General features: G+C 47.4%; 1 protein-coding gene across 4 annotated transcripts in view; it reads right to left on the bottom strand.

Moving 5' to 3' along the window:
• Positions 1–14435, bottom strand: part of LOC110507730 (calcium-binding protein 8) — a 109863-nt gene that overhangs the window by 77404 nt on the left and 18024 nt on the right. For all 4 annotated transcript variants that reach the window (XM_021587930.3, XM_090223571.1, XM_021587929.3 and 1 more), the window contains exon 2: positions 6047–6171. In XM_021587930.3, the coding sequence (XP_021443605.2) occupies positions 6047–6164 (118 nt within the window). In that variant the 5' untranslated portion in view covers positions 6165–6171. The remainder of the gene's footprint in view (positions 1–6046; positions 6172–14435) is intronic.

The following is a 14435-nucleotide window of genomic DNA, read 5'->3' as shown; positions in this document are numbered from 1 at the left end:
TCTTGTTTCTCATGGTCTGAGAGTGTTAAGGTGCCTTTAGGTGCCAAACTCCAAGCAATCTCAATTTTAGAATAATAATTTTAGGAGTGGCTTCCTTCTCAAATCAAATCAAATCGAAACAAATGTATTTGTCACATACACATGGTTAGCAGATGTTAATGCGAGTGTAGTGAAATGCATATGCTTCTAGTTCCGACAATGCAGTAATAACCAACGAGTAATCTCACCTGACAATTCCAAAACTACTACCTTATACACACAAGTGTAAAGGGATTAAGAATATGTACATAAATCGAGTACAGTATATACAGTGCCTTGCGAAAGTATTCGGCCCCCTTGAACTTTGCGACCTTTTGCCACATTTCAGGCTTCAAACATAAAGATATAAAACTGTATTATTTTGTGAAGAATCAACAACAAGTGGGACACAATCATGAAGTGGAACGACATTTATTGGATATTTCAAACTTTTTTAACAAATCAAAAACTGAAAAATTGGGCGTGCAAAATTATTCAGCCCCCTTAAGTTAATACTTTGTAGCGCCACCTTTTGCTGCGATTACAGCTGTAAGTCGCTTGGGGTATGTCTCTATCAGTTTTGCACATCGAGAGACTGACATTTTTTCCCATTCCTCCTTGCAAAACAGCTCGAGCTCAGTGAGGTTGGATGGAGAGCATTTGTGAACAGCAGTTTTCAGTTCTTTCCACAGATTCTCGATTGGATTCAGGTCTGGACTTTGACTTGGCCATTCTAACACCTGGATATGTTTATTTTTGAACCATTCCATTGTAGATTTTGCTTTATGTTTTGGATCATTGTCTTGTTGGAAGACAAATCTCCGTCCCAGTCTCAGGTCTTTTGCAGACTCCATCAGGTTTTCTTCCAGAATGGTCCTGTATTTGGCTCCATCCATCTTCCCATCAATTTGAACCATCTTCCCTGTCCCTGCTGAAGAAAAACAGGCCCAAACCATGATGCTGCCACCACCATGTTTGACAGTGGGGATGGTGTGTTCAGCTGTGTTGCTTTTACGCCAAACATAACATTTTGCATTGTTGCCAAAAAGTTCAATTTTGGTTTCATCTGATCAGAGCACCTTCTTCCACATGTTTGGTGTGTCTCCCAGGTGGCTTGTGGCAAACTTTAAAATACACTTTTTATGGATATCTTTAAGAAATGGCTTTCTTCTTGCCACTCTTCCATAAAGGCCAGATTTGTGCAATATACGACTGATTGTTGTCCTATGGACAGAGTCTCCCACCTCAGCTGTAGATCTCTGCAGTTCATCCAGAGTGATCATGGGCCTCTTGGCTGCATCTCTGATCAGTCTTCTCCTTGTATGAGCTGAAAGTTTAGATGGACGGCCAGGACTTGGTAGATTAGCAGTGGTCTGATACTCCTTCCATTTCAATATTATCGCTTGCACAGTGCTCCTTGGGATGTTTAAAGCTTGGGAAATATTTTTGTATCCAAATCCGGCTTTAAACTTCTTCACAACACTATCTTGGACCTGCCTGGTGTGTTCCTTGTTCTTTATGATGCTCTCTGCGCTTTTAACGGAACTCTGAGACTATCACAGTGCAGGTGCATTTATACGGAGACTTGATTACACACAGGCGGATTGTATTTATCATCATTAGTCATTTAGGTCAACATTGGATCATTCAGAGATCCTCATTGAACTTCTGGAGAGAGTTTGCTGCACTGAAAGTAAAGGGGCTGAATAATTTTGCACGCCCAATTTTTCAGTTTTTGATTTGTTAAAAAAGTTTGAAATATCCAATAAATGTCGTTCCACTTCATGATTGTGTCCCACTTGTTATTGATTCTTCACAAAAAAATACAGTTTTATATCTTTATGTTTGAAGCCTGAAATGTGGCAAAAGGTCGCAAAGTTCAAGGGGGCCGAATACTTTCGCAAGGCACTGTACATATGGGATGAGTAATGTAGGGTATGTAAACAAAGTGGCATAGTTTAAAGTGGCTAGTGATACATGTATAACATAAAGATGCAGTAGATGATATAGGGTACAGTATATACATATGAGATTTATAATGTAGGGTATGTAAACATTATATTAAGTAGCATTGTTTAAAGTGGCTAGTGATATATTTTACATCAATTCCCATCAATTCCCATTATTAAAGTGGCTGGAGTCTGTGTGTTGGCAGCAGCCACTCAATGTTAGTGGTGGCTGTTTAACAGTCTGATGGCCTTGAGATAGAAGCAGTCCCTGCTTTGAAGCACCTGTACTGACCTCTCCTTCTGGATGATGGCGGGGTGAACAGGCAGTGGCTCGGGTGGTTGTTGTCCTTGATGATCTTTATGGCCTTCCTGTGGTGTAGGTGTCCTGGAGGGCAGGTAATTTGCCCCCGTGATGCGTTGTGCAGACCTCACTACCCTCTAGAGAGCCTTACGGTTGTTGGCGGAGCAGTTGCCGTACCAGGCGGTGATACAGCCCGACAGGATGCTCTCGATTGTGCATCTGTAGAAGTTTGTGAGTACTTTTGGTGACAAGCCGAATTTCTTCAGCCTCCTGAGGTTGAAGAGGCGCTGCTGCACCTTCTTCACGATGCTGTCTGTGTGGGTGGACCAATTCAGTTTGTCTGTGATGTGTACGCTGAGGAACTTAAAACTTACTACCCTCTCCACTACTGTCCCATCGATGTGGATAGGGGGGTGCTCCCTCTGCTGTTTCCTGAAGTCCACAATCATCTCCTTAGTTTTGTTGACGTTGAGTGTGAGGTTATTTTCCTGACACCACACTCCGAGGGCCCTCACCTCCTCCCTGTAGGCTGTCTCGTCGTTGTTGGTAATCAAGCCTACCACTGTAGTGTCGTCCGCAAACTTGATGATTGAGTTGGAGGCGTGCATGGCCACGCAGTCATGGGTGAACAGGGAGTACAGGAGAGGGCTCAGAATGCACCCTTGTGGGGCCCCGATGTTGAGGATCAGCGAGGTGGAGATGTTGTTACCTACCCTCACCACCTGGGGGCGGCCCGTCAGGAAGTCCAGTACCCAGTTGCACAGGGCGGGGTCGAGACCCAGGGTCTCGGTCCCAGGTCCCAGGTCTTGATGACGAGTTTGGAGGGTACTATGGTGTTAAATGCTGAGCTGTAGTCGATGAACAGCATTCTCACATAGGTATTCTTCTTGTCCAGATGGGTTAGGGCAGTGTGCAGTGTGGTTGAGATTTCATCGTCTGTGGATCTATTTGGGCGGAAAGCACATTGGAGTGGGTCTAGGGTGTCAGGTAGGGTGGAGGTGATATGGTCCTTGACTAGTCTCTCAAAGCACTTCATGATGACGTTTAGCTCAGTTACCTTAACTTTCTTGGGAACAGGAACAATGGTGGCGCTCTTAAAGCATGTGGGAACAGCAGACTGGGATAAAGATTGATTGAATATGTCCGTAAACACACCAGCTAGCTGGTCTGCGCATGCTCTGAGGGCGCGGCTGGGGATGCCGTCTGGGCCTGCAGCGAGGGTTAACACGTTTAAATGTTTTACTCACGTCGGCTGCAGTGAAAGAGAGTCTACATGTTTTGGTTGCGGGCCGTGTCAGTGGCACTATATTGTCCTCAAAGCGGGCAAAAAAGTTATTTAGTCAGCCTGGGAGCAAGACATCCTGGTCCGTGACGGGGCTGTTTTTTTTTTTGTTGTAATCCGTGATTGACTGTAGACCCTGCCACATACCTCTTGTGTCTGAGCCATTGAATTGCGACTCTACTTTGTCTCTATACTGACGCTTAGCTTGTTTGATTGCCTTGCGGAGGGAATAGCTACACTGTTTGTATTCGGTCATGTTTCCGGTCACCTTGCCCTGGTTAAAAGCAGTGGTTCGGGCTTTCAGTTTCACGCGAATGCTGCCATCAATCCACGGTTTCTGGTTTGGGAATGTTTTAAATCGTTGCTATGGCAACGACATCTTCAATGCCCTTTCTAATGAACTCGCTCACCGAATCAGCATATTCGTCAATGCTGTTGTTGGACGCAGTGCGGAACATATCCCAATCAACGTAATGGAAGCAGTCTAGGAGCGTGGAATCAGATTGGTCGGACCAGCGTTGAACAGACCTGAGCGCGGGAGCTTCTTGTTTTAGCTTCTGTCTGTAGGCAGGGAGCAACAAAATGGAGTCGTGGTCAGCTTTTCCGAAAGGAGGGCGGGGGAGGGCCTTATATGCGTTGCGGAAGTTACAATAGCAATGATCCAAGGTTTTACCAGCCCTGGTTGCACAATCTATATCCTGATACAATATAGGGAGTCTTGTTTTCAGATTAGCCTTGTTAAAATCCCCAGCTACAATGAATGCAGCCTCAGGATATGTGGTTTCCAGTTTACATAGAGTCAAATAAAGTTTGTTCAGAGCAATCGATGTGTCTGCTTGGGGGGGAATATATACGGCTGTGATTATAGTCGAAGAGAATTCCCTTGGTAGATAATGCTGTCGACATTTGATTGTGAGGAATTCTAAATCAGGTGAACAGAAGGACTTGAGTTCCTGTATGTTGTTGTGACCACACCACGTCTCGTTAACCATAAGGCATACGCCCCCGCCCCTCTTCTGGCCACTCTACCATAAAGGCCTGATTGGGTGGAGTGCTGCAGTGATGGTTGTCCTTCTGGAAGGTTCTCCCATCTCCACAGAGGAACTCTGGGAGCTCTGTCAGAGTGACCATCGGGTTCTTGGTCACCTCCCTGATCAAGGCCCTTCTCCCCTGATTTCTCAGTTTGGCCGGGCGGCCAGCTCTACGAAGAGACTTGGCGGTTCCAAACTTGTTCATTTAAGAATGATGGAGGCCACTGTGTTATTGGGGACATTCAATGCTCCAGGAATGTTTTGGTACATTTCCCCAGATCTGTGCCTCGACATAATCCTATCTCGGAGCTCTACGGACAATTCCTTCGAACTCATGGCTTGGTTTTTGCTCTGACATGCACTGTAAACTGTGGGACCTTATGTAGACAGTTGTGTGCCTGATCATGTCCAATCAATTGAATTTACCAAAGGTGGACTCCAAAGGCACACAACACAAGGTCAATTTCAAGTCTCATAGAAAAGGGTCTGAATACTTATGTAAAAAATATATTTATATTTTTTATTTTTAATACATTTGCCCAAACCTGTTTTCGCTTTGTCATTATGAGGTATTGTTTGTAGATAGCTGAAAAAAGATATATTTGATCCATTTTAGAATACGGCTGTAATGTAACAAAATACCAAATAAAGAATGCATCAGAAATACATCATAAGATGATGATTTCTGTATTTTGAAAGTTACATATCTTGACAACAGGATTGCTGACAAGCAAAACATTTTGGGACTATTTCAACAATGGACAATTGAAACAAATACCAAAATATATTTTTAGGGTGGAATTTTCCTTTAATGTGGCATAATTTTATTAATACAATATTTATGGTATGAGAGCAGCTAGTGTAGTTAATCCCCCCCTCCACTATGAGCACTGTGATGTTGTTGTTTACAGCAGAGGATAGAATAATATCGATCAGGCCTGGGCTGGGTTCCACCGCCGGGCTGGCCAGTGGGGTGATTAGTTTCAGAACAACGTACACACACACACAAGATAAAAGCATTCATAAACACAGACTCAGCTACTTCCTCTAATTAATGCCAAGGGAGAGCAAGAGCCCATTAATCAAATTCTACTTGTGCGATAAGTGATAAGAAAATTCATAGTCATAGTTTATAAAGCCAATGCTTTGTTGGCTCCAGCAACAGGGGCAAGCGGTGTTTGTAAATACATGTTTTGACTGGTCCAACCTCTGTGATTCATGGCTCAGAATACGGTCTTACTACTTATCCCATATATAGCCTACTATTTATCCTGCCCAATTCAAACACACAAACCCCGGCCTAAACTCAATCTCTCTCTATGACCCTCACCAGCCAAATCCACAGTCCCAGTCCTAATCTCTATCCCCTCTCACCAGAAACAACCAAGCCCAACCCAACCAAACCAAACCAAGCCCAAACCAACCTAGACCCAGTAGTACCAGCCCAAGCCCTGAGGAGACTTACCATCTAGCTCCTCCACAGAGATGCTGGCCAGCTGGTCACTGTCGTTGTCCTCAGACAGAGAGTGACTCAGGTAGTTCCCCTTGTACAGCAGTCCTGCCGTCACATGGTGGAACGGCATCTTGTCCCTGTGTGAGAGAGAAAGGGTGGACTGATTAGTTTAGGATCAGTGAGATCTGAACATGACAGAGAGAGAGAGAGAGAGAGAGAGAGAGAGAGAGAGAGAGAGAGAGAGAGAGAGAGAGAGAGAGAGAGAGAGAGAGAGAGAGAGAGAGAGAGAGAGAGAGAGAGAGAGAGAGAGAGAGAGAGAGAGAGAGAGAGAGAGAGAGAGAGAGAGAGAGAGAGAGAGAGAGAGAGAGAGAGAGAGAGAGAGCAATCAGGGGAGTGATTGTTCCACTTTCTCCAACGCACAAGTGGTTATCTCCACCCTGCTACCAAGAAAATACTTTCAGCCTGCCACCATACAGCGGGTGAATGCAAGCATTTCGCGAGACTGTGTCTCAAAACCTAATGTATACCCACCACTCCACCCTGCCTTTACAACCAGGTCCACCTCTGCAAGGCAGCAATCTCAGCTTTTGCCAGGACCCTGAAGGACGTCACCTTCAACCGAAGACCCAGCACCTCACACAGGAGCAACAGAGCAACGTATACCCCGCCCAGACCAGCGAGACGCCCTCCCAGACCTGCAAGACCCCTCCCGAAGGACCTGCATTGAGAGAACCCACACCAAGAGGACCTACACCCAGACCACAGCATCACCAGCCACACCCCAAACAGCTAAGACCACCTCAAGCAACGCTGGCCACAGCCTATATAGGCCCCCCCTTCTGCCCACCCCATGCCCCCGTCCCTGTGGCAAGGACCTCAACATGACAGCAGGACATATGCCCAAGCCATGAGAAGAGCAACAGGCCTAACCCTATTATACCCACCCAAGCCACATCCTGCAACCTAAGAGGTATGTATCAGATGCTCAACATGCTCTGCTCACACCTACTTTGATGGTCCGGCCCTAAACCACACAAAAACAACACTAGACACTATGGAACACAACGCTTTTACTATCACATCCTGGAATATACAAGGTTTGAGGTCTAAAGTATAAAGGAGACGGACCCACTGGTTGCCCTCTAGGTTACAGAGAGCTGGTAGTCCCATCCACCAAACTACCAGGTATGAAACAGGGAAGAGACGCAGGGGGTATGCTAATTTGGTAAAGAGCAGACTTAACCCACTCTGTTGAATTAGTCAAAACAGGAACATTTTACATCCGTCTCAAAATTAATAAGGATATTATCTCAACAGAGAAAAAATTCCTTGTGTGCTACCTATGTCCCCCCAATAAAATTCCCATACTTTATTGATGACAGCTTCTCCATCCTAAAGGGGGAGATCAACAATTTCCAGGCTCAGGGACATGTACTAGTCTGTGGTGACCTAAATACCAGAACTGGACAATAACCGGACACCCTCAGCACATAGGGGGACAAACACCTACCTGGAGGTGACAGCATTCCCTCCCCCTTATGCCCCCATAGAAACAACTATGACCAACAAAAACGGGTCACAACTACTGCCGTTCTGTCGGATGCTGGGTATGTACATAGTCAATGGTAGGCTTCAAGGGGACTCCTTTGGGAGGTACACCTATAGCCCATCTCTTGGCAGTAGTACTGTAGACTACTTTATCACTGACCTCAACCCAGAGTCTCTTAGAGCGTTCACAGTCAGTCCACTGACCCCCCTATCAGACCACAGCAAAATCACACTCTACATGAACAGAGCTATGCTCAATCATGAGGCATCAAAGCCAAAGAAACTAAATAATATTAAGAAATGCTGTAGATGGAAGTAAATTAGTATGGAAATCTACCAAAAAACTACTAGGCAACAAGAAATGTAATCCCTTCTAGACAATTTCTTGATAAAAAGGGTTTTACTGTAATAATGAAGATGTAAACCTGGCAGTAGAAAACCTAAACGGTATATTTGACATCTCAGCTTCCCTATCAAATAAAAAAAATTCAAGCAGACAACCTAAGAAAATTAGCAACTTTGACAAATGGATTGATGAAGAATAAAAAAACCTAAGAAAGAAATTGAGAAACCTATCCAACCAAAAATGTAGAGATCCTGATTCACCTGAGCCTACGCCTTTACTATGGTGAATCACTGAAACAATACTGAAATACACTATGGAAAAAGAAGGAACAGCACACCAGAAATAAGCTCAATGTAATTGAAGAATCCATACAATCTAACCACTTCCGGGAAAATGTGAAAACTCTAAACAAACAAAAACACGAAGAGTTATCTATCCAAAACAGAGATGTATGGATAAACCACTTCTCCAATCTTTTTGGGTCTATAACAAAGAACAAACAGCAAAAGCATATACATGATCAAATACAAATCTTAGAATCTGTCACGGTTTTCTGTATGTGAAGGAGAGTCGGACCAAAATGCGGCGTGTAGATTACGATCCATGTTTATTGACTATAGCAACATGAATCTAAATACAAACAGTGCAAAATAATAAACGTAATGAAAACCGAAACAGCCTACACTGGTGCAAACTAACACTAAGGACAGGAACAATCACCCACAAACACACAGTGAAACCCAGGCTACCTAAATATGGTTCCCAATCAGAGACAATGACGAACACCTGCCTCTGACTGAGAACCATATCAGGCTGAACATAGAAATAGACAAACAAGACATGAAACATAGAATACCCACTCAGATCACACCCTGACCAATCAAAACATAGAAAATACAAAGTAAACTATGGTCAGGGCGTGACAGTACCCCCCCCCCAAGGTGCGGACTCCGGCCGCAAAACCTGAACCTATAGGGGAGGGTCTGGGTGGGCATCTGTCCGCGGTGGCGGCTCTGGCACTGGACGTGGACCCCACTCCATGACAGTTTTAATCCCCCTCCTAAACGTCCCTAAATAGGTTACCCACCACAATGATAACATGGGACAGAGGGACAGCTCGGGACAGAGGTAACTCGGGACAGATGGGTAGCTCAGCACTGAGAAGAAGCCCAGCACTGAGAAGAAGCCCAGGCAGGTAGTAGAAACTACCAGAACCTGGCTGGCTGGCGGTTTCAGCAGATCCTGGTCGACTAGCAGATCTGGAAGAATCTGGTCGACTGGCGGATCTGGGAGAATCTGGTCGACTGGCGGATCTGGGAGAATCTGGTCGACTGGCTGATCTGGGAGAATCTGGTCGACTGGCGGAACTGGGAGAATCTGGTCGACTGGCGGATCTGGGAGAATCTGGTCGACTGGCGGATCTGGGAGAATCTGGTCGACTGGCGGATCTGGAAGAGTCTGGACGACTGGCGGATCTGGAAGAGTCTGGACGACTGGCAGATCTGGAAGAGTCTGGTCGACTGGCAGATCTGGAAGAGTCTGGTCGACTGGCAGATCTGGAAGAGTCTGGTCGACTGGCAGATCTGGAAGAGTCTGGTCGACTGGCAGATCTGGAAGAGTCTGGTCGACTGGCAGATCTGGAAGAGTCTGGTCGACTGGCAGATCTGGAAGAGTCTGGTCGACTGGCAGATCTGGAAGAGTCTGGTCGACTGGCAGATCTGGAAGAGTCTGGTCGACTGGCAGATCTGGAAGAGTCTGGACGACTGGCAGATCTGGAAGAGTCTGGACGACTGGCAGATCTGGAAGAGTCTGGACGACTGGCAGATCTGGAAGAGTCTGGACGACTGGCAGATCTGGAAGAGTCTGGACGACGGGCAGATCTGGGAGAGTCTGGTCGACCGGCAGATCTGGGAGAGTCTGGTCGACCGGCAGATCTGGGAGAGTCTGGTCGACCGGCAGATCTGGGAGAGTCTGGTCGACCGGCAGATCTGGGAGAGTCTGGTCGACCGGCAGATCTGGGAGAGTCTGGTCGACCGGCAGATCTGGGAGAGTCTGGTCGACCGGCAGATCTGGGAGAGTCTGGTCGACCGGCAGATCTGGGAGAGTCTGGTCGACCGGCAGATCTGGGAGAGTCTGGTCGACCGGCAGATCTGGGAGAGTCTGGTCGACCGGCAGATCTGGCTGCTCCATGCTGACTGGCTGCTCAATGCTGACTGGCAGCTCTGGCTGCTCCTTGCTGACTGGCAGCTCCATGCCGACTGGCAGCTCTGGCTGCTCCATGCTGACTGGCTGCTCCATGCTGACTGGCGGCTCTGGCTGCTCCATACTGACTGGCAGCTCCATGCCGACTGGCAGCTCCAGCTGCTCCATGCTAACTGGCAGCTCTGGCGGCTCCTTGCAGACTGGCAGCTCTGGCGGCTCCTTGCAGACTGGCAGCTTTTGCGGCATCCTGCAGACAGGCAGCTCTGGCGGCTCCTTGGAGACTGGCAGCTCCTTGCAGGCTGGCAGCTCCTTGCAGGCTGGCAGCTCCTTGCAGGCTGGCAGCTCCTTGCAGGCTGGCAGCTCCTTGCAGGCTGGCAGCTCCTTGTAGACTGGCAGCTCTGGCTGCTTCATGTAGACTGACAGCTCTGGCTGCTCCTTGCAAACTGACAGCTCGGGCTGCTTCATGCAGACGGACAGCTCAGGCTGCTCCATGCAGACTGACAGCTCAGGCTGCTCCATGCAGACTGACCGCTCCTTGCAGGCTGGCAGCTCCTTGCAGACTGGCAGCTCCTTGCAGGCTGGCAGCTCCTTGCAGGCTGGCAGCTCCTTGCAGGCTGGCAGCTCCTTGCAGGCTGGCAGCTTTAGCGGCATCCTGCAGACAGGCAGCTCTGGCGGCTCCTTGCAGACTGGCAGCTCCTTGCAGGCTGGCAGCTCCTTGCAGACTGGCAGCTCCTTGCAGACTGGCAGCTCCTTGCAGACTGGCAGCTCCTTGCAGACTGGCAGCTCCTTGCAGACTGGCAGCTCTGGCTGCTTCATGTAGACTGACAGTTCTGGCTGCTCCTTGCAAACTGACAGCTCAGGCTGCTCCATGCAGACGGACAGCTCAGGCTGCTCCATGCAGACTGACAGCTCAGGCTGCTCCATGCAGACTGGCAGCTCCTTGCAGACTGGCAGCTCCTTGCAGACTGGCAGCTCCTTGCAGACTGGCAGCTCCTTGCAGACTGGCAGCTCGGGCTGCTTCATGCAGACTGGCAGTTCTGGCTGCGCTGAACAGGCGGGAGACTCCGACAGCGCAGGAGAGGAGAGAGGCTCCGGCTGCGCTGAACAGGCGGGAGATTCCGGCAGCGCAGGAGAGCAGAAAGGCTCTGGCTGCGCTGAACAGGCGGGAGACTCCGGCAGCGCAGGAGAGTAGAAAGGCTCTGGCTGCGCTGAACAGTCGGGAGACTCCGATAGCGCAGTAGAGAAGAGAGGCTCTGGCTGCGCTGAACAGGCGGGAGACTCCGGCAGCGCAGGAGAGGAGAGAGGCTCTAGCTGCGCTGAACAGGCGGAAGACTCCGATAGCGCATGAGATGAGAGAGGCTCTGGCTGCGCTGAACAGGCGAGGCGCACTGTAGGCCTGATGCATAGTGCTGGCACAGGACGTGCAAGGCTAGGGATGGGCACAGGAGGCCTGATGCGTGAGACTGGAACCAACTTCACCAGCCGACTAAAACGGACCTCAGGACGAGTATGGAGCGCTAACCCAGGTGCCATCAAATCCCTGACACGTTCCGTCAGGCGAATTCTATGCAAAATGCACCAACACAGCAACTCCCTCATTTCTCTCTCCTCCAATTTCCCCATTAACTCCTTCACAGTCTCTGTTTCACTCACCTCCAACACCGGCTCTGGTTCTGCTCTCCTCCTTGGCTCCTCACGATAAACAGGGAGAGTTGGCTCAGGTCTGGCTCCTGACTCTGCCACACTCTCCCTGAGCCCCCCCCCAAGAAATTTTTGGGGCTGACTATGGGGCCTCCGTCCGCGCCGCCTTGCTTGCTTCGCAAACTCCATTCTCCTATATCCTTCCGCGCACTGCTCCATCGAATCCCAGGCGGGCTCCGGCACTCTCCCTGGGTCGGCCGCCCACCTGTCGATCTCCTCCCAAGTCGTATACTCCATACTGCACTCCTCTTTGGGCTGCTCCTGTTGTTTCTTCTCCCGCTGCACCTTTGGGCGGCTACACTCCCCTGGTTTAGCCCAGGGTCCTCTCCCGTCGAGGATTTCCTCCCATGTCCAGAAATCCTTATTGCGCATCTCCTCGCGCTGCTCCTGCCTGTTGACACGCTGCTTGGTCCTTTTGTGGTGGGTGATTCTGTCACGGTTTTCTGTATGTGAAGGAGAGTCGGACCAAAATGCGGCGTGTAGATTACGATCCATGTTTATTGACTATAGCAACATGAATCTAAATACAAACAGTGCAAAATAATAAACGTAATGAAAACCGAAACAGCCTACACTGGTGCAAACTAACACTAAGGACAGGAACAATCACCCACAAACACACAGTGAAACCCAGGCTACCTAAATATGGTTCCCAATCAGAGACAATGACGAACACCTGCCTCTGACTGAGAACCATATCAGGCTGAACATAGAAATAGACAAACAAGACATGAAACATAGAATACCCACTCAGATCACACCCTGACCAATCAAAACATAGAAAATACAAAGTAAACTATGGTCAGGGCGTGACAGAATCAACTTTTTAAGGACTACCAGAACCTACTGTATTCTCCAATTACATTGAATGAACTACAGGACAAAATACAAACCCTCCAACCCAAAAAGACCTGTGGGGTTGATGGTATAAATGATAAAATATACAGACCACAAATTCCAATTGGCTATACTTAAACTCTTTAACATCATCCTCCGCTCTGGCATCTTCCCAAATATTTGGAACCAAGGACTGATCACCCCAAGACAAATTTGACCACAATAACAGCAACCGTGGGAAAATCCTCTGCATTATCATTAACAGCAGACTCATACATTTCCTCAGCAAAAACAAACTACTGAGCAAATGTCAAAATGTATTTTTACCAAATTACCGTACGACAGACCACATATTTCCCCTGCACACCCTAATTGACAAACAAACAAACCAAAACAAAGACAAACAAAGACATGTTTTTTTTATTTCAAAAAAGCTTTTGTCTCAATTTGGCTTGAGGGTCTGGTACACAAATTGATGGAAAGTGGTGTTGGGGGAAAAACATACGACATTATAAAATCCATGTACACAAACAACAAGTTTGCGGTTAAAATGAGCAAAAAACAAATTTCTTTCCACAGGGCCGGGGGTTGAGACAGGGATGCAGCTTAAGCCCCACCCTCTTCAACATATATTTCAACAAAATGGCAAGGGCACTAGAACAGTCTGCAGCACCCGGCTTCACCCTACTAGAATCTGAAGTCAAATGTCTTCTGTTTGCTGATGATCTGGTGCTTCTGTCCCCTACCAAGTAGGGCCTACAGCAGCATCTACATCTTCTGCACAGATTCTCTCAGACCTGAGCCCTGACAGTAAATCTCAATAAGACAAAAGTAATGGTTTATATTATTAGTTACTATGCTGTTACTAAGCAGTAATGTATAACGGAAGTGTTGTGTTACTATACCTAAAAGAAAATGCACATGGGCACTATTGGACCGGGGCTGTATAGCACGAGAGGTTTTGACTAAGCGAAACAAACTGTACTCCCGTCTCCTGCCTGGTCATTTCTCCACAACACAAATTCTACACCCACCTCAAAGGAAGCGATTCTCAAACCTTTCATAACATAGCTATCACCTACAGAGAAATTAACCTGGAGAAGAGCGAGCTTGTCCTGGGTGTAACGTTCGTCGTTAAGGGTAGACCAAGGCGCAGAGTGATTTGAGTTCATCATATTTTATTAAAATGTGAACCAGCAAAAAAATACAATAAACAATTCAACGAACGAAAAGTTTATTTGTGTAAAAATACATGCAACCAAACAAAGACAAGATCCCACAACTGAAGGTGGGAAAAAGGGATGCCTAAGTATGATCCCCAATCAAAGACAACGATAGACAGCTGTCTCTGTTTGGGAGCCATACTAGGCCAACAAAGAAAAAGAAAACATAGATATACAAAATCTAAAGTACCCACCCTAGTCAAACCCTGACCTAACCAAAATATAGAGAATAAACAGACAAACAAACATCTCTAAGGTCAGGGCGTGACACTGGGGCTCTGTTCACAAACATAACCCGCAGAGACCCAGGACAGCAACACAATTAGACCCAACCAAATCACGAGAGAGAAAAAAATACTTGACACATTGGAAAGAAATAACAAAAAAACAGTGCAAACTAGAATGCTATTTGGCCCTAAACAGAGAGTACAGTGGTATAATCCCTGACCACTGTGACTGACCCAAAATTAAGGAAATCTTTGACTATGTATAGACTCAGTTAGCATAGCCTTGCTATTGAGAAAGGCCGCAGAGGGAAGATCTA

Source organism: Oncorhynchus mykiss, chromosome 27, assembly GCF_057628025.1.
Source record: "Oncorhynchus mykiss isolate SJ-2025 chromosome 27, ASM5762802v1, whole genome shotgun sequence".
Classification (NCBI taxonomy): domain Eukaryota; kingdom Metazoa; phylum Chordata; class Actinopteri; order Salmoniformes; family Salmonidae; genus Oncorhynchus; species Oncorhynchus mykiss.
This window is presented reverse-complemented; position numbering and strand designations above follow the sequence as displayed.